The sequence below is a fragment of the Lepisma saccharinum genome, chromosome 3 (assembly GCF_977018435.1).
Source record: "Lepisma saccharinum chromosome 3, izLepSacc3.1, whole genome shotgun sequence".
Classification (NCBI taxonomy): Eukaryota; Metazoa; Arthropoda; class Insecta; order Zygentoma; family Lepismatidae; genus Lepisma; species Lepisma saccharinum.
Window position 1 is genome coordinate 116,449,748 of NC_139231.1, and position 21,623 is coordinate 116,471,370.

The 21,623-nt window shown below is 35.8% G+C and overlaps 1 protein-coding gene across 4 annotated transcripts in view; it reads right to left on the bottom strand.

Moving 5' to 3' along the window:
• cmb (combover) overlaps positions 1 to 21,623 on the bottom strand; it is a 103,212-nt gene that overhangs the window by 13,178 nt on the left and 68,411 nt on the right. For 3 of the 4 annotated variants that reach the window (XM_083119238.1, XM_083119237.1, XM_083119239.1), the window contains 9 exons: positions 20,032 to 20,192; positions 16,380 to 16,637; positions 13,834 to 14,396; positions 7,951 to 8,130; positions 5,771 to 5,853; positions 3,745 to 3,874; positions 1,088 to 1,331; positions 591 to 665; positions 69 to 254 (listed from right to left, as the gene is read on the bottom strand). In XM_083119238.1, coding sequence (XP_082975364.1) covers positions 69 to 254; positions 591 to 665; positions 1,088 to 1,331; positions 3,745 to 3,874; positions 5,771 to 5,853; positions 7,951 to 8,130; positions 13,834 to 14,396; positions 16,380 to 16,637; positions 20,032 to 20,192 — 1,880 coding nt within the window. The remainder of the gene's footprint in view (positions 1 to 68; positions 255 to 590; positions 666 to 1,087; positions 1,332 to 3,744; positions 3,875 to 5,770; positions 5,854 to 7,950; positions 8,131 to 13,833; positions 14,397 to 16,379; positions 16,638 to 20,031; positions 20,193 to 21,623) is intronic. The other variant, XM_083119240.1, reaches the window with a different exon arrangement.

Sequence of the window (21,623 nt, forward strand, 5' to 3'; positions counted from 1 at the left end):
CTTTTTAATTAATTATATTTCAACTTCCAAATATATATAAATATTGGAATATTTCTCTTCATCTTTACCTGCATATCTTTATCTTGTGAAGTCTCAGGTTGTTCTTGGCTACTAGCTCCACACGAAAGATCGGGAAGACTTCTGTGGCCCTGCCCAGAGTTCAGAAAGGACTGGTGGCTGCTTTCTGGAATGCTACAAGCTTGATGTGTTGCGTTCTGGTACCCCTGAGCTCGATGAATAATTACTTCCTCTTGCTGTGAAAAAAATATGGAAACATTTACAATATTACAAAACAGAACATGGTTTGAATATAATATGTGGGTATTTAAACAAAACAATATCAAATATCCCAACATATAGAAATAACTATCATTATTCAATGCTAATACATTTCAGACAAATGCTGCAATATTTATGAAATATCAGATGAGATCTTATTTCATCGCTTACTGTCTTTCAAATGTAATAAAATGGAGAATGCTAAAAAGAAATAATAAAAAAAATGTGTAAAACTAGAATACAGTATAAATTTTACTGTCCCAGAATATTGCTTGTTATGTCACCGTAATTTATTATTAACTATATATTACCTTAATACAATCCTCATCTGATGAAATTATGCTACCACATGGTGTCGGATCTCCTACCATTGCAGAGTCTTCATTCTGAAAGAAAAAAAATGAAGGTAAAAATTATTCCTGTTAATGGTTGCTGGCAAAAAATTATATCCACATTTGAAACTATCCTACGTGCACTGACCAGCTATGAAGCAAAATTAATTAAAAGAAAAAGTGGTTAAAAAAAGTACATTCAAGCAATTTTGTCCTTACTTTCTTAACTGCTGGCCTTTAAAATTGCAAATGTAAATAATTAACAAATCACTTAAAAGGCAAATTGCAAAAGCTTCAGAGAAATGAAAACTTAATCAGAAGCCTGTAGAATTGCAAGAAAGTAAAAGAAAGGGATACAATACGCAGGAAAGTGAACAAAATGAGGGGGGAGGGAGGGAAAGTAACTTTACTTCCACTGTTATGTGTTATGTTATCAATTTGTAAACACGCATACACACACAAACTCACATATATACCTGGGGCAACTGGTTCGCAGCAGAGCACTGTGACGTGTTGTCTTCCATGTACCTGCTTATAATGTTATGAATAGATCGAAGCGCACGTTGTCTAAGAGGATCACAGCTTATCAACTGAAGTTTACGAAACATTTCAATAAGATATTGCGGGCATGTTTCGTTCACTGAAATTAGAGCTGCCACTTCAGAATATACAGTGTCCCGGTAGTCATCACACATGCCATTACCCTTCGAAGAATCAGTCCTGAGGGGGAAAATAAAATGAAAGTTTGATAATCAGAACAAGCAAGCACACACACACAAACGTACACACTTATATACAATGAGAAGGAAATACGAAACACACATCAGACACTGAAAATACTTCAATTTTCATGGCTGCAGGCCACATCTTCATATGCGAGTAAAAGATGCAGAAATGGAAATAAGTGTTGGATCTGCAAGGTTGCCTGGTCCAGGGCAAATATAGATATGACGTGGTTGTCTTGCCAGGCTTGTCCATGTCAACTGTATCTGTCCAACAAATACTTCCATTTCCACAATCTTTTACCTACATCTGAAGATGCAATTGCACAAACTTAAAGATTTCCATTGCCCTGTATTTCCTTCTCATTTTATCCAATATACACATCTTTCAGGTATAATATATATTTTCTGGAAAATGTAAGCTTAACAATGGCCCAAAGTGAACATTTACCAACAGAGAAAGAATTTCTTGCAAATAACAGTAAAGTACAGACTTAACACTTACCAATGGTGTAACAATTTAACACAAATGAGCAGATATCCTTATGGAAATTCTCAATAATACATTCATCATTTATTACTAGTTGTTTTTTATAACTCCATGGCCTGAAGATACGAATGAGAAGCTTGTGAAACTTTGCCTTTTGTTGTGTGTAATATTTGTATCAATAAACAAATTACATTTATTTATCACCACAATATTGATATTATATTATTCCAAATAATATATTTACTTCTAATAATGAATAGTTTATGCTCCTTGCCAACAAAATTATTTACTTATATTTTGTTTACTTGGTCACTCTTCTACATCACTACATCAATTGCTATGATTGGGATAAATAACGAACTGATGAAATAGATGCCTGAACAAACACAATGCCTTACCCAGGATTCAAACTTATTACCCATGGCTTCATAACATGCTGCGCTAACCACACCACCATAGAGGCTGGCTATAATAATTTATCACATGAGGGGTAAACTATATTAATGTCCAAAATTAAAGCAACAAACTGAAATTCTTTCCCATGCGTCCATTTGACCACATAATACAATCAGGTGATAGTAATATTTATGATGTCATAGACAACTGGTTTAAGATAGAAAATAAACTAACCTTAATGTGCCAGGATTTATCAACAAAAAAAATCACGATAGCAACAAATTTATTTATACTGATAAACAGGGAACATATTTATATGTAGTAAAAACGTGTTAACAATGTAAATACATACTTAGTTATTTTCACCAAAATATGGAGTCAAATATGAACTTCAAATGGTAAAAATTTACCTGTTTAATAATATAAGACACTACACGAGCTACATAAAGTACAGTCTCGGGATTGTAACTATTACCGTGACTGTCGGGAAGAGAAACTAGATGCGAATCCTGTATGTGTGTCACAAAATTGTTGCTTCTGGTGCTACTGTCGGTGCGCAAATAGTATAGTGAGGGTGAGGTTAGCACTGGGATGCTCGACTTGGGATTCTCTTCCAACGTTGCCAAAATAAGGTTTGTAACAACTAGGATACGATGCTTGAGCCCTCAATCTCTATTGTTTGAATACAATTGTAAATAAACAAGAATTTCAAGTGTTTTACAATAGCAAAAGGAAACAGTTGGGAGGTGTAAAATTGAAAAACAAAATATTATTCGAATGACATAAAACTTGTAATTAACGCAATTCAAAGGTATGAAAAAGGTGGTAAACTTTTGTTTATTTAATGTTGCTTTGAACTTTGTCAGTTATTAGCAAGAAATTCACCTAACTGTTTCAGTCAAACATAGATATTGTGCGAATATGGAGTATATGTTGAGAACTGTCCTGACATATAGAAAAAAATATGTAAAAATATGAGCCAAAAAATAATATATGTACAAATATGGAAAATACAAACTGAATTTTTTGAGTCTATATGCCATGCTGCACAAAGATAATACATAAATATGTATTTACTTATAAATCCGTTTCCTGCTGATAAAGTATTGACATAAAATTTTACCTATAGTGAATAACCAGTATTATTTCTCTCGTAATTTACAGTTCTTACAACACATTTATTTATTTTTTAAATAATAACATTTCGGGAGAACACAAACTACCTTCATTCAACTTTTATGTGCGTGTAAGAACCGCAAACTACAAGATAAATATTTCTACAATACATACATACAAGGGGAAAAAAAACTTTCTACTGATATAAAATTGTAAATATTCCTTGAAGAACATGGATCGTTAATTAACCTTTTTTATTAATATATGTAACCAGTTGATTGCAATTGGGTATTTATAAAATTGCTTTACAAAAGCATGATTTATGAATTATATGTTTACACCTATAAAAATAACAACACAAAGGTAGAATTGAGCACTACATTTACATATCAATTCATGACAAACTTACTTTTGAATGCTCCTTTCAGTGCCTGAGCTGCTTGGAGGATGAGGATGAGGGACAACTTTCATGCCAGAGCTGCTGCTGGGTGTTGGATGGAGAGTGTAACTCGATGATGCATTGTCTACATTAAACGATGCTGAAGCAACAAAAGATCACCTATTACCACAAACAGACGCATTTACAACTCACAAAAATACCTGTTATTTGTAAGTGTAGATAAAGCACATAATTTATTTCTGTTGGGAAAAGAATAAAACACACTAATCTTGAACATTTACTTTCAGGATAAATTTATAGTTTTATTTGAATGGATGCAAATTATTTGACAGAACCTTAAATTCTGGCTACTTGGATTTGTTACATGAACATATTTTCCATTCAGAGTTTCTTTTTAACAGAATGGAGCACCACCACACTATGGGAACTTTTTGATACAGTTGCTTCATGATCAAGTTCAAGGTGCATGGATTGGTAGATGGGAACCTGTTGAATAGCCAGCATGTTTCCTGGGTCTAACCCTGCTGGACTTTTCTCTTGCGGGACATGTGAAGGCAATGGTATATGCAGTGAAAATCCGTGATGCTGAACAACTGAGAGATTGCATAGTTGCTGCTTGCAATACTATCACACCTGCTAAGTTGTAAAATGTTCTGCGCGAGTGTATCCAGCTTACTCTTTTTCACACTATAGGGTGTCTTAAGGGACTTCTGACTGACTCACTCTACACACACACACATACTTTCACACAATTCCTCACTCTCTCCCCCCTCCCTTACTCTTAAAAAAGCAGTTTGTTTCATGCATGTATGCAACCATGGTGCTACCAGTTGCCACATTTGCTTTTTCATTCTTTCACAATGAAATCTAGGGCATTACAATAATATAGTTCAAAATGTTCACAAAGGAATGGAAAAAAGATCTATGTAAATTGTCCACTGAGAATGTAGGTGTTCTATTTCCTATTTTTCATTTTTTCAGAAAAGCTCTTTAAAGTTTGACATGATATATTTGTAGCTTTCCTGGCGACGTGATTCGAACAAGTGTTCTCGAATTACCAGCCAGGTAAGTCAATGTTGGCTTTCAAGGTTTCCAGTGCACACACATGACGAGATGATGAGAGCAATCTATGCACTCGAAACATTGGAATCCAACATCGACTTAACCTCGCTGGTAACCCGAGAACACTTGTTCAAATAATATATTTCTTGGATCTTTGTCATTATTGCGTTGAAAGTTTGTTACATTGCAAAGGCTGATACATTGAAGCCTCTCTAAAAAGAAGTAGTTGTCTGGTTAGGTATTTACGCTGTAATTAATAATTGAAGTTTCAGATAGAGCAACAGATTGCATGCAACACTACCTTTGATTTGAGAGAGCCAGTGTTCTATCTATCACATATAACACTGCATTCTGGAAACAAGATGGAGATATAACAATTTTATTGTAAATTCATCATTTGGTAGCAAAGTAAAATGAATAATTCATATTTTGGGAAATTAATCAACTACTTTGATTCCACTATTATTCAATTTTTTTGTCTGTTAACAACAAAAGTAAGAACCGAAGACCACTACTACTGCTAAGCAGCTCCCACAAGTGACTGTGGTTAGAATGCAAGTGATTTATCTCATACTTGTGGCATTTGTGGTAGTTGAGGAAATTGCTGTAAGGTTTCATTGGCTGTTGGAGTTTGCAGTCTCGTGGCTGCTTCCAAATTCTGCACATGGACCAAAAAGGCTCGCAATGTATCAATATTGGTTGTATGGAGGCATCAGACAATAGCATAGATGTAACAATTACAACCTAAATAAACTACAGCCAAAATATCTCGATTTATTTACAATTTGGAGATAGAACATTTGCATTCTCATGGGATGAAATAAAATCAAGACTGGCTCTGTCAAATAAAAGTGGTTTACTTTACTTGTAACTTACAACCAGAAAATTACTACTTTCATGATAAACCTAAAAACAAGACTTCAGTGTAGCCATTGCCAAAGTAGACAAAATTAAGAAAAAATTAGCGGCTTACCTGCTTCTGAGTTATTTGCTACATGAGGAAACATACTAAAGTCTTCATTCTGATGATTTGTATTAAGTTTCTCCTTACATAGCCTAAGGGACAACAAAAAAGAAATTGCTGTTACTGTACTTTCATGCAAAATGGCAAAATATAAATATACATGATTCCAATGTTAATGTTGCATGAAGCTCTCTTAAAGATACCACATACTAATATTACTTATGCAATCAGTATTAAAAAGTGGATTTTAATCACCTATTTCTGAACAAGTTTAATATCTTGCATATTTTACTAAATGGGGATTTGATTGGGATGTACACCTCACCATGAGCAGCAGTGGCCTGGTCAGTAGGCTGTCTCACTGCCACATGGGAAACCCAGGTTTGATTCCTGAGATAAGTTATCTCATCTCAGGTGGGAATTTTTCTGATAATGCTTCTGTATGAAGCTGTTCTGGAGAACATGTAGCCTCTAATCATGGAGTACCTGTGGAGGGTGTTAAATGTGGCATGGAGCTGATCGCATCACCTACAATATGACTTAGATGAAACATGTGTTGGGTCCTTTCTCCACACACTCCTATGAGTTTTTATTGCATGGTGCAATGATATAAACTAGGGTTCAGCAGATACCACTTTGAACCAATACTCACACCGATGCTGATACCAATGTCTGCAAATTATAGCAATTAAAAGTTGATCAAAATATTGATTAAGGTTAGTGCATAAGTATTCCACTCCATCCAGTTATGTGAATCCATTTACAAACAGTTTTGCTTTAAAATACGCAACAATTACATCAGTACATGTTTTGTACATGAAATCAAGTTCTTCACAACTGGTGCACAATAAAAATAAACTTTGAATTTTGAACAATTTCCAAGATAATTAGGCTCTGCAAAAGTGTTGCATGGCACATTTGCTGGAGTGTGGTAATGATCACACCACCTCTACAAAAATGGCCGAGAGTTTGAATATGTGAACTTTACATCCACCTGTATGTGGCCTTCATGGTATGTTGTAATATGCAGGGGAGAGGCAGCTGCATTCACTTTGCACAGAAGGGAGAGCAAGTAAGTAAATGGTCAAATTGCATTCATTCAAGGCTATTTAAAGAAATATTGCACCAGTAAAATTATTGGCAATTTTACTGATAAACCAATATGTCTGTATCGGCCAACATTGAAGAAGTACTGTCTCATACCTTGTATGTAACCATGTGACTCTAATAGGTTGTCCCTTAGAAAAATAAATTGTATATTTTGACATTTACTTTATATTAAGGCTGAGCCTGGTTGACTGGAATCTACGATACTGGCCGGTACTTTTCAGGAGTCCAAGTGTCTTGCCTACTTTGTAAAAATGCTGTGCAACACTTGCATATAGTCTAAATATCATAGAAATGAAGCAAATGCATAATTTTAGGGCTGAGCCGATACCGATGACAGTGGGATTTTATTCACCGATACTTTGCTGGCATTTGGTCTGTAAGAATATGGTCTGGCACTTTTAAAATAACGCAAAATTCAAAGTTTACATTTATTTTGCACCAATATTATGCAAAAAAGTAAATACATATGGGAATAGCCCTATTCAATTATTAAATAAAATTTTTGAAAATGTGCTAATAAATACTAATGTCCTTCCTTGATGGTTAAATATTTCTATTTGTTGATTAAATAAGAAGTATTTTAATATTCTTATGTAGTTCTTGAATATTTTGAAGCAAAACTCTGACAAATCGAGGCTTATAATTGGAACGCAATATGTTCACACTATTAATCAATATTTTGAACAGCTTTTAATTATTACAATTTTCAACTACTGGTATCTGTATCAGTCAAAATCAGTAAGAGGATTAAGTCTTAATAATTTTTACAATATTGTGGGAAGAAATGCATTTTGTGATTAAATGCTTATCTCTTGTGCAACAATGAATATTTTAAAGCAAAAAACTGATCAATTGCTACAATTTTCAAGTATCAGTAATTGGATTAACCCATTAGCAGCAGCAATTTTAGTGATACACTGATATCCCTACATCGGCCAATACTGACAAGAATACCAGTCTGTCCCATCCGCAGTCAAAATGAATAGCAATGCCACCAATAAACTATGCCTGTATTGAGCAATACCAATAGGGTACTGATTAACTGGCCCCACTCCTAGTACATAAAGTGCTGTACTTACGTTTGGTGCATCATGGCTGCATTGGGCCTAATAGGGGTTCCTGATGGATTCTGAGCAGACGGAACTACTATGCTAGACGTTCGTAGATAATTGTGAGAACGATCAACCAAAGGGCTTGGACTGTGGGAGAACCCTTCATTGCTCTTTGTCCTGGTAGACAGCAGGTTCTGTCTCGAATAGCTAAGCAGACAAAATAACAAGTCTTTAAGCAAATTGTAATTCAAAGTACAAGACAGAACAAAAAAGAAATTCACACTGGGTATTTAGAGCTATTATCAAGACACAGCAATACATGCATACTTCTGAATTGGAAGTTTTGTCTGCAATTTTGTTTGCTTGTGGAGTATTTTATGATCAGTTATTGTTCAACCATCAGAGGAGGTGATGCAACTAAAAGAATTCAGTGGACGAAAAGGGACATGTTAGCTGGGGTACAATTTCTCATCAAAAGGCACAGGGGAGGAACAAAATCTTTTCCAGGAAACCAAAATCGCATTACTGTTGTTACAGCTCAGGATATGAATGGGCAAGGGTGTAGTCACATAGCATCTAGTTTTAGCCAAACTTTTACACTGGTATACATGGTGTAACAAACAATAACATGTAAATAAGTGTGGGCAATCACACTGGCACTGAGTTACTCTTACGTGTTTCACTGAGCAGAATGAAACCAAATCATTATGTTTTTTGGTTTGCCAGAAATGTATCTTTACACATGATTTCTTGTGTTGTTTGGATGACAACAGTGGACAATAAAAAGTTAATTGACTCGTATTACAGACGTGAAGTTTGGTTACTTACGTGAAATTTTGAAATTTCGTATTTCCACGTTAATTGGAAATTAATAGGATTTAACCCTTAAATTGTGCAACGTGGAAATACGAAATTTCAAAATTTCACGTAAGTAATTTTAACCTGCGTTTACCACATCCATCATGGAGTTTGGTGTTTCCACATTCCAAATTTGGATGATTTCCGATTAATTTTGTAAGCTTACTGACTTCATTAACTGAGAATGCAGTATCTGAGATGGAATAAAGGCAGTGGGCCTTTGAAATTAATTTAAAATCATCCAAATTCGCAATGCGGAAACACCAAACTTCACATATGAAATGGTAAAACCACATTTACCGCATTCACCATGAAATAATGGGACTTGGGTTAAAAACTCCCGTGTGAGAACTGGAAGGACATAACTCCAAATTTACAGGAGAGAGGAAATAATAATATATTATTAGGAACATGTCCAACTCTTAAAAAAGTAAATTGGAGATAGGAGACTTCACCTTACTGTCAAGCATTGGAAGTGGAGATATTACCTCTCCAGAGGAATTTATTTAAACTAAACTGAACACAGCATTTTTGGGAGTTATGTTCTTATGATTCTCAAATGACAAAATGTATGCCATTCAAGGCATATCAATTGGGAATGTGTCTTAAATTAATTTTTGGATACTAAAAATACACACGAATAATACTAATCTTCCAAAATCTCATTAACCCACCAATTTCAACCTCATTAATAATATTTTCAATAAAGAGTTTTCCAACAGTAACATTTCATTGGTCATTTCAACACAAGCTGCTCATCAAACTCTAAAAACACACTCACAATTTTCCTGATGCAATGTGACACCACCTGAACATTTGCCAATCAAACAAAGCAGAGTAAAAATTTTGCCAAAACACGATCCAACGTGACTATAAGGTAATGCAACTCTAGGGTAATATTTTAAAAGCATTTACAAGACATTCCATTATACTGGAACCTCGTTTATGTATACTTCAGAAGGGATGTGGGTACATAACTTCTAATGAAGGATATATGGGACCAGGAAAGTGGCAAAACTGTAAAATCTGGGGTTCCACTGTGTGCATATAGTTACAGAACAAATCTCATTCAACTCAATGCAACACTGCATGCATTCACTCACCTCATGTAATTGTTGAACGAGGTTGCAGAATACACTCTATTTCTTGTTCATAATGTACTGGGACCAAATACCCCATTCAGAATATTTGAGAGGTAAGTACAGACAGTATGAAGAATGCAATAGTGTAAACAGTTTTTTCTACATTAACCAAAGAAATAGTCCAAATACGTTCGTCTCATACTCATGATCATGTCTAATAATAACCTGCAGTGCAACAGCACATTGAGGGTCCTGGCCTACTTACCAACTGCTGACCTCGCTCCCACCTGATCTCACTCACTCACTCACCCAAGGTGAGAGATCATTCAACCAGTTACGCGGTGACGTGTGGTCAGCACAACGAACCCCCAGTCGTCGTCGTAGGTTTTCATGACTGTTTTATGGTACTCATTCGTGGCTCCCCGATTTCCTCACGATGGTAGGTGTCACCGGTCCCATGCACAGGCCGAAATCTCAGTAGAAAAGTTGTTAGGCTTCCCCAGGAGACTCGAACCTGCGCACGTTCCGTAGCCGGAGCCCAAAGCATCAAGCCTTAGACCGGATGGCCACGGTGCAGGACATCATCATGTCTATTACTATGAAATTACTTTAACTGCAAAAACTATGCTGTCCTATTCTTACATTTTTGCAAATGATTTTTGAAGCTACATTTACATTACAATGTCTCTCTCAATTTAGCTAACAACGCTGTTATTTCATTCTTGGACTCCTTTTCTTTTGAGATTTCTTGGATTTTTTAACCTTTATTCCCTATATTATAGTTGAATTAAGTTGGCAAACATTTCAAAAAATATTTATCAATGCCTTCAATGCACAATTTAGAAACTAAGGATATCTGGACACCAAACACAGACCTTCTGGCTTATTATGCCAATAAGTTGTTGACAGTAGCATCCACTGAACTATTACATTGTATACCAGCGACTAGGTTTCTATAATTAGCTTCCTATAAAGCTGCCCAGACTTTGCAGTTAAAGGGGAATAGGAACGCACAACTTGGGTAGCTCTCTAATCAACAGCACCCAAAAAACCAGTAAAAGTTCATAGTTATGGTCATTTATACTTTGCTAAAGTGAAGTTTTTGTCTATATTTGACTACTGCATTGTTGTTCTATACTCACTTCAAGTGCAAGTACGTGTGATGAGTTACGCCCCTGTTTTCATCCTTCCTTCTCAACCTACATCTCTACAATATCACAGTTACAAAAAAAACTTACAAAAGTTCTACTTTCTCAAAAATAAATTTCCCACTTTATTTTTCAATCAAATTTATAACTTTTTAGAAGGCAAAAATTCTCTGATATCACATCACGGATGATGAAGGTTCTCAATTTCATTTATCTAAAAGATTTAATCTCCAAATGAGTTTATTTTCTAATGATTCAACTACTGTAGGCTTCACTTATTTCTAGCACTTAAGTGAGGCGTACACATACGAATCGATGTAAATATACATGTGCATGCTCTGAGATAAATATTTCATTACATTTGCAGCTTTAACATACCATTTAATGGACTGAAGATGAGTCAAAGTCTAGCTGTATTAACCTGTCAGTGAAATGAAATAATAATTTCAAATAGCATGCTTCTGCTATTCTCCTTGTAGACTGTAGTTTTTAAATATGTTATGAGGGACATGGGTTTTTCTCATTTCCCCCAAAAGCAGATCTTTAGTGGTTGCTTATATTTCATATTTGAGAATAGTGATTCAATTTCTGAGGCTCTCTGTGCCTACCACAATGATGTGAAACATATATTGAAGTCAATCACCTACAACATATTAACATAATAAAGGATCTTTGCACAATGATTTGTGACCAAATGTCAAAGCAGACTACACCCAATAAACTGATCTCTTCAACACCGTCTTACTTTCTCGACGAAGAACTAAAGAACAATTTAAAGCTTCCACACTCATACCTGATAGATAATTCAGAAAAAAGTCACATCTTTGTTTCGTATTTAAGAATCTTTTGTATTTATTTTTATTTATTAGTATTCCGTTTCAGCATTAAACCTTGCTACAAGACGACCGTGTTTGAGATTTTCTGCCAAGTTAAAATAATTCATGCCCTTTTCTAGCACTCAATACCACCATTAACAAGTTTTCAAATCAATATTATTACTATGCATTTTTTATTTAAAAAATATATAATTTATCCACGCTCAAGTTAATTGAGATCAACTATAATTGGAGTATGTGATGCTCATGTTCTGTTGTAATTGTACAGAAAATTTGTTTAATTAAGCATTACACAGAATTCTAAGTTCTCATATCAAAATAAGAATATCCTATTATCCTGAGCAGCATGCCACTTTTCTTATTTCAAAAAGCATTGATTGTTTAAGATATATACGAGAGTTATTTTTTAAGTAAGGTCCGTTTTGCAATAAAAACGAAGTAAGTACATGTTTTCATAAAAAACATTCATTTTCTGAATTTACATACACTTCTCTATTTTTCTACATAATTTCCTTGCCAGTTTAAACAATTATCGTAATGAACGACGAGTTTTTGGATACCCTCCTCATAGAACTCTGCTGCCTGTGATGATAGCCAGGTAATCACGGAAGCTGAGTTAATTATTGTTCCTTGCGGCAAAACATCCACTAACAAAACAGCCTGCCTGTCCCAGAACACAGTTGCCATGATGCTGCTCAAAAAATGCCAAGAGCCTGCACGTGCACTCATTCCCACGCTCACGCGCAATTTCAAACGGTATTCACAAACCTTGCGCCTAGCGACAACTCCTCTTCCGCCATTTGAGAACCTTCCTGGGCGGCAAGCGTTTAGACCTTAGAGTATAGAAGGGAATAGAGAGAGCGCAAGCTTGTTTTCTGGGCGAGGGGAATGAAGCCTTAGGGGAAGGTTTAGACACTGATGAAGTGAAAACGACCGTGAGTAACTGGCTAAGGTGGCAGAGTTCTATGAGGAGGGTATCTAAAAACTCGTCGTTCATTACGATAATTGTTTAAACCGGCAAGGAAAATATGTAGAAAAATAGAGAAGTGTATGTAAGTTCAGAAAATACATGTTTTTCTTAAAAATATCTACTTACTTCATTCTTAGTGCAAAACTGACCTTACTTAAAAAATAACCCTAGTATAATCATATTTTGGCAAGCAATGAAAATGAATTTCATACAAGAGTTGTTAGATTTATGAAAAACCAAGGAAAAGACAGGTGCTGGTCAAGATTGTAAGTGCACCCTTCATTTTGATTCATTATTAATATATATCGAACTGGAAGTGCAAGATGATGAATAGCTTAAATCGACAAAAGAAATGAAGTGCATTTGTAAAACATTCAGCTATGGTATGATGAAACTTCATGCTTCCAAGTTATTGCAGGATTTATATCCAAAGAACGCAATATGACTTGAATTTTCGAGCAACAGTCGGCGTTCCGAAAACCACTTATCAAGTTAAACCATTCAACCTTGCCTGATAGCATTTGGTATGTGAATAAAAAATTACGTCATTTGCTCAGCCAAAGCTACCGATTAACCAATTCTGCCCATAGCCAATGACCAGCTTAGTTGCTTTTACATTTTTTCTTGTAAACTCAGCTAAAATCACTACTATGTTACATAAAAAATAACATTACTTAGCTTCACAAAATTAAGAAGAAAAAAACAGGTTGAATTGTGAAACTTCTTACATATTGATGGCTGAGTTAAATTCCTCATCAAATAAAAGTAATAGTAAAGGACAGAGATCTAGTACCCATGACGAACAAAAATAACAAAAGTGTAACAGAAACAAGACAAAAACAAAGTAGAGGAAATTAGAAATAACACAGAAACATCAAATTTTGTCATTTATTCTCATATATGAACATGAGTTCATACATATATTTACTTACAGAGCTGGCACTTTGCTAAAAAAATAGGCACAAATGTCACTTACAAAAAGTGCATATAAGCTTATTTTTTAACAAGGAACTCACCTTCTAAAGTTATCCCAATAATTGTTAGCTCTGATTCCAGGTGGCACCTGATTGTTTAGTGTCACGGGAGGACCTCTGACGACGCTTCCTGTTCCCGGATGAATCAGAGGAGGGACTCCGTTGGGTTGGCTAGTCGCAGCAGGTACAGCCCACGAGTCCGGAGCGGCTGGCTGGCCACACTGAGCGAAAGAAGAGGGTATCATAAGGTGAGGAATGCGATTCGGGGTGGAAAATGTAATATTTGGTGTTGGTGACGGGGAAGCGGGCACCTGTGAGGCACCGGCAACTCCGGAGAATAGGTTCGGTAGAGACTGGGCACTGCTGACTCCGGATCTGTAATGTACTGGCGATGCAGCAACCAGGGAACCTGGAAACAAACCTGTGCTAAAGGAAAGCTTCAGCTGCTGCTGCATTGCGGCTGCTGCTGGGATCTGGTGAGACTCAGCCTGCGGTTGAGCCCGGGATGTGTTTGCTGAGGTTGTGTTACCGGCTGGTTCCTGAGCACCTGGTGGGGAAACCGCTTCCCCCGATACGTGATCCTCATGTGTCATTTTTCCTTGTAACTGTGAATAAATATGCTTTCTCAGGACAAACCGTTACTTACATCTTCCTCGCTGAAAATAGTACATTCAAGAAATGCTTTAAATGAACATGTAAGGCTTCTCAACTTACATTGAATTCTCTCTTTCCCTCTCACTTCATAAATTCCCTCACTAAAACTACCCATTACAAATAATAATAAAATTATCTGTCTCTAAAAATATATTCACAACATTCAACAATTATTCTGAAATAATATTACATACAAAATTTTTAAGTTTGTGTGCGTGTGTATGTATATATTAGGAATGGACAGATACGAAATTCTGGCCAACAGTGATAAAAAAATTACAATATGAATAACCAATATTCTATCAATCCAATACGTATGTTCCAAATGGTCCTTGAAGAACCTGAATGGTTCATTGACTTCCTTAATGAATATATGTTACTAGATGACTTCAATTCACAAGAAGCTACATATTTAGACATTTACTTTTAAAAAACTGAGGCATGTAGATTATATGTTTGTATGCGTAAATTACATGAAAACAACAGAATATTGCATTAAATTATAATACATAATTATAGATCTATCAGATCAGTAACATTATTGGTAATTTTACCAATAACCCATACACAGATTAATCTGTCACAACCTTAATATACTACATATATACGTGCACACCCACCCACCTTAAAAATGAAATATTTGGGCCAGGATAATTCTAATGGAAATAATAATATCAACTAAGATTCATGTTTAAAATCTTCCATATATTCATTATAAACAAGTCTCGGCATGCACAAAAAGGAAACATCAAAGATGATAGTTATGATCAAGAAAAAGCAATCACATTTGATTATCTTGTCTATAGGCCAGCTGCTCACAGTTCTTCAAGCATAGCAGTCCTCAAAAACGTTCCGGGGTGAGGAGGGTAAAACAAATATTTCCGATTTGTAAGGACCTCGTGAGTGTCATTGTTACATTGAGAATAATGGTAACATAATTTCAAAAGCACTGGTACCCTAAACAACACATACAGTAATACTATGTCACAGTAAACTACACTCCATAGCGCAACACCCTTTTAAGGGCCAGGGCCTGCATTGGGTGATGCATGATCAGTGCACTGAGTTCCATCATTGCCACTTTTTAGGTTTCAAGAAGCACCTGATACTAGAGGGTGTGACAATGAATCAGCGATTTTGCAACACTGAATATCACTAGTTGTTGTGTCAGAGGTAACACATGACTACCATTATCTTGAAGCAGCTGCTTTACCATTCGTTTATGATGGGGTCGAGAAATGGGGCACAGCTCACATTCGCTGTAAAAGCGTACAAAATAAATAGTTGCGTGTCTGCACAGTCTTTTGGATAGGTTAAACATCAGATTGCAAAGCAAGGCCATAGGAATGCAAGCCACCTCTTCACAGATCCAATCTTCAGAGATTGTTTCTGAAAGTTTTTAATCAATGTTTTGATGACGTAGACAAAAAGCACCAGATCGTGATGTGGAATATTAAAAAAAATTCCGAAATGCAGGCTGTGTGAACACGTACTTATCACTTTCTTGTAACACACTTTTACAGCACATGCGAGCTGTGCCGTTTTACGACTCCATCATAACTGAATGGTAAAGCAGACTGCAAGTTAGCGGTAGTGACATGTTACTTCTTATGCAACAACTAGCTATATCCAGTGTTGCAAAATCACCCAATTCATTGCCGCACCCTTTATTTGTTTTCAAGTAGCTCCCCAATTATATTCACCGTACTGGGTCAACATTAACATTTTGGGGGCTCACAATGGGAATTGAACCTGGGACCATTCATCCCAAAGGTGAAGCATGAACCATTTGGCAATGTTGGGGCCCTGCTATGTTATACACAGTGGTAAAAAAAAAGGTGAGCACTTGATATTTTCAGTTACCTTTTTGAGGGGCACCCTTTACATCTAACAGTAAAAAAAAACATACTGAGTAGAAAGGGAAGAGCACATACCACATGCATAGATGCCTGAAGTGCTGCTAGCTCTCTCTGCTGAAGCCATAACAGATTGCAACACTGGCTGAGTGTAAGCAGAAGCTGCTGCTGTTGGAACTGCGACGAATACAACTGGAAGGAGTCCATTGGCAGCTGGCCCCAAGCAGACGTAATGTGAAATGGTGAAATGCCTGCAGGAACATTTCCCAGCATGTGTTGCTGTTCTAGAAGCATTGTTTGGCACAAAGTGGTTGTTACTTCCAACTGGTGTTGCAGCTAAAATATAAAAATTGATTATGACTACCAAAAAAGAACTTCAAATAATAAATAATACCGTGGAACAATGATTTTACATTTTTCAGGTGGGACAAGGTGAAAAAACATAAAATGTAGGAAAATCTGTATTCACATTAAAAAGAAAAAAATATATGTGGAACTCTAAATAATGAACCAAAAATCTAAATTAAACTAAACTTATACATATTTATATACGAGGAGCCATATCGGGACTTTTTAAGTTTCACATTGCCAAATTGTGTGCATCAGCTTTCCGCATCAGTGTTTACGTGGAAAAATGATAATATCCAGGAACATGCTAGACATATCATCTTGCCACGTGGTTTTCTGAGCTAAAAGTTCTGGTCACCCTGTACAGGTTCTGTTGGCAGAACAGTAGAGTAGGGTTTGATGGAAGACAGTCTAACACCCTATTACATGCATCAACTTGCCACAAGAAAAATATCAACAGGTGCAATCTGATAGCTTTCTGAGTGGATTGATTCCTATTACATGGTCATCTTTCTGCATAGCATATATAGAGGGGGGGGGGGATGAATTAATGGAACCACACTGCCAAGGGAAGGATAATTTGTTCCGAGTTTGCAGAACCATCATGCATTGCGATGAGCATTTGTTATCAAGATGTTTGTCAATTTCATGTAGTGGCTGAATCAGTGCAGTACGAACTTTCATGTGCAACGGTTCCAAGGTCAAGCTATAAAATGGGAGACGTATCGCATTTCCAAAGAGGGCAGATTGTTTGAGCACATTTAGCTGGTGCACCAGTAACAAAGACTGCTGCTTTATTTGGTGCAGCAAGGGGGACATGTCGAAGGTTATAGCCGCATACAAAAAATCGTGACAGGGATCACTTGAGCATTAAAGAGTATTCTCACAAAGAACGGTAGACCTACAACGGCAAAAGTGACAGCACTCCTCAATGAACATCTGGCACATCCAGTACAACAGAAGCTTCATAAACTCAACATTAGGGGTAGGGCTGCCATTCCTAAAAATCTGATTACTGTGACCAATGCCAGTGAATGAAAAAAGTGGTGCCATGAGAACAAAAGATGGACCTGTGGTGACTGGAAGAAGGTAATATGGTCAGTTGAGTCATGTTTCTCGGTGTTTCCGAGAACGGGGCATGTGTGTGTAGCAAATGCCTAAAGTGGGCATATTTTCCAGATTGCCTGCCTGTCAGATATGGAGGTGGATCTGTAATGGCTTGGGCAGAGATCTCCTGGTATTCTGTTGGCCCCATCATTCCTCTGGAAGGTAAAATTACAGCCAGTAACTATGGACATTTTAGGCACAGCTGTTAATCCCCAAACAAGGATGCAGTCTTCTAAGATGATAATTTACATTCTGAATTTGTGCGTTTACTCACTAAATATATTCACAGTATAAAAAGTATTAAAAAAACTTACGTGAGTGAGTATAGTAGTCGTAACAATCCTTGCAAACAATGTTTCGTGAAACTACGCTTCGCTTCTTCAGGTTTTCTTATCAGTAAATAAAATACTTCGTCATATATATAAATAAATCGAGGGTTAGGTAAAAAAGGGTATTGGAATACATTCATTCTGTATGGTAGTATGGGTACACCATTCTTTTAGAATTATCTCCTAGCCTATAAGGCACTTTTAACGTCATGTAATTTTACTTTCTATATCCCAATACCCTTTTTCACCTAATCCTGGATTTATTTATATATATATGACGAAGTATTTTATGTACTGATAAGAAAACCTGAAGAAGCAAAGCGTAGCTTCGTGAAACATCATTTGCAAGGATTGTTACGACTACTATACTCACTCACGTAAGTTTTTTAATACTTTTTATACTGTGAATAAGATGATAACGTGCCTATTTACACTGCCAGAGCTGTTTTTAGTCTTACGGAACATTAATATGAACTTTAACACCTTTCCTTGCCAGCTGAATCAACATTATTAAACCACTGTGGTCGGTTTTAGAGAGGATCGAGTACAACACAAATTTCCTCCACCCTCACTTCTGCGGCAACTGCGTGATGTGCTTCTGGAAGAATGGTACAATATTCCACTGGAGACTATTCAGGGCTTGAACGACTTGATTCCACGATGAATCCAAGCTGTTCTAAAGGCTAAAAAGGTGGTCCCGTGCCGTATTAAGAGTGTACTGAATTACTTTTTCAAGTGTTTGTATTAATCTGTCCACCCACTGTATGTATAATATGGCCACATGTGATCATAATGGGTGGTATGTGGATAGTAACGCTTCATTTCTGAGAACCAAAAATTTAGCCTATGCATAGATTTGAAAATTGGTAAATAGTGAAAAATCTATATATGTATAAGAATATAGATGAATAATTATCGAGGACATTTTCAATATCATGTATATTTATAATCTAGAACTCAACACTGATACATAAAAAACTGACTCAGATTTCAGCATGAGGATTGCTGTAATACTTTCTTGGAAAAATACATTAACTCACAAGTATGAACGAAAATTTAACCACAGCAATAGAGAGTACATAATTTGTACACATTCTGTAAACTTGCTAAAAAATGGTTAAAAACTACCATTCAGCACACTACAGAACTGAACTCAGTGACTGGAAATTTAGAGTAAAATTTTGTCCAAACAAAAACACCATCTGAATTTACATACCACCACTGACACAGATTCAAGTCAAACCACAATTTCCTCACTAACTTTTCGATATTTAATTTGTCTGAAGGACATCCCCACACACAACCTTTGCAAAGATAGAATTTTCATAATTCTGAGTAGAGTGCAAAAAATGGTCAGCATGTGGTTTGCAAGATTTTGGGAAAACCCACTTATTGGTAGACACATATTTGTGGTGATTAAAATATCAAAATTTCTGTACTAAAACTGAGTACAAGTGGAATAACATGGCATTTCAGATTGAAAATGACAAAATCTAAAATTGGATTTGGAAACTTTACACATATTACATACAATGAAAACTTCCATCCTCATAATCTTTACGTTCTGTCACCTATGTGAAAATAATGGAACGCCATTAAGTTTATCGCTTTTAGATGTGCCTATTTTTCATCCCACATTTTATCACAGATTTCCTGGAATATTAAACAACTCAGAATAATCCAACTCAGGAAAGGGTTATTGGTATTTAGGCTAAAAATTTTGCGTTTAACAACTTTATTTCTCATTTTGCATCATTTACTGACAAAATGAGGTAGAATCACCTATAAACTAAATATGTGTTTTCCTAGATTATATATAAAAAAATAAATAATTTTATTTGCACCACATATTTCAAACAATACCAAGAGTGGAATTTCATGAATTGATTATTTTAGACGGCTTAGAATGGGTCTGAGCACTAATTAAGGATTGTTTTCAAGTTTACCTGATATGCCTGTTGCTGCCACCAGCTTGCTGGATGACCAGAAACACTTGCAGCAAGTGAGTGTGCACTATTATCTGCAACCAATTCTTCAGCTGCAACCATGTTCTCTTGCCTTGCATGGGATGGAGTCCAAACTGCTCGAGGAAGAGTGCCAGTATTATCTGCAACAACATTCAGGGCTCACTTTGTACAATTACAATTGAGTAACATAAAAGTTTCTACTGTTGTAATGAATCAACACTTATAACTCTTGAAATAAATGTTATGCATGTGTTGACTTGTATTTATGGTTACTTAATATAACTTTTCTACCTCTTTGCTTAATTGTCACAATTAGAATTAATGATGATTACTGAAATGGATAAAAAGTATTCATGGGCCGATATGAAAATTTGACTGACACTGATAAAGTACCGATACCAATAACCGATATTCTACAGATCCGATATAAAATTCCAATTACTTCATTGACCTCCTTAATATATGTGTGCTACCAGCTAAACCAATCTTTTTCAATGCACAAGAAGCTGAATATTAAGGCATTTACACAGTGGAGATTGTATGTTTATATTCATAAAAATTATAACAAAATGGCACAACATTGCACAAAATTGTAAAATATTTACAGATATATCAGATTGGTAAAATTATCAGTAATTTTAGTGATAAAGACATGCCTATATCAGCTGATACCAATAGAGTACTGATTAATCTGTCCAATCCCTAATAAAAACCAATCTCCTGACTGGAATTCAAACCCAGAACTATTTAAGGTGAGATTGTGAGACAAATTCTCAATATACTTGACCACCAAAATACATTCACTGTGACGTTTGGCAAAGTCTTGCTCACATAGACTAAATGGGACTAGGTCTATAGTCTAAATTAGGATCCTAACTACTGTGTGATTTGTCTCTACTAGAACTGTAGCTGGGACTCTGATTGCAAGGCAAAAGCATTAGCCACTATGATATTGGGGAAAGATAACTCCACCTCTTGCACACTGCTACATGCCAAGAAGGTATACAGGGGATGTGGAGGTAAGATGCACACACATTCAAGATATCAACCATTTGTGGTGATGTGATCTGCATCACGCTGTGCCAATGGGGAAATAGTAAACAAATAGAAAATTCCATTCTACTTGTAAATTAACACAAAGTGGTACGATTTAGAAGGTTGGATAATTGAAATATGTGCCATTTTATGTGAACAAAAGTATATACAAAGTTGTATCGTAGAGTTCTTGATCTATGTTGTTAATCAGAGTATATTAATGAAATGTATATTCAGGGAAAATTTTGTAACATTTTGCTATGTTGGGTTCATGAAGTATTTATTTTCCTATAGTTTACAGTTATTACAAGCATAAGAAAACAGTTTTTCGTTGTGACGTTTCAGAAGAACACACGCTCCCTTCATTAGACATTTATTTTCATTTTGAATGCTAACCATTGTTATAACTGTATCTTTAGTCAAAATAAAAATAAATGTCTGATGAAGGGAGCATGTGTTCTCCTGAAACGTCACAACGAAAAACTGTTTTCTTATGCTTGTAATAACCGTAAACTACAGGAAAATAATTCTACCAT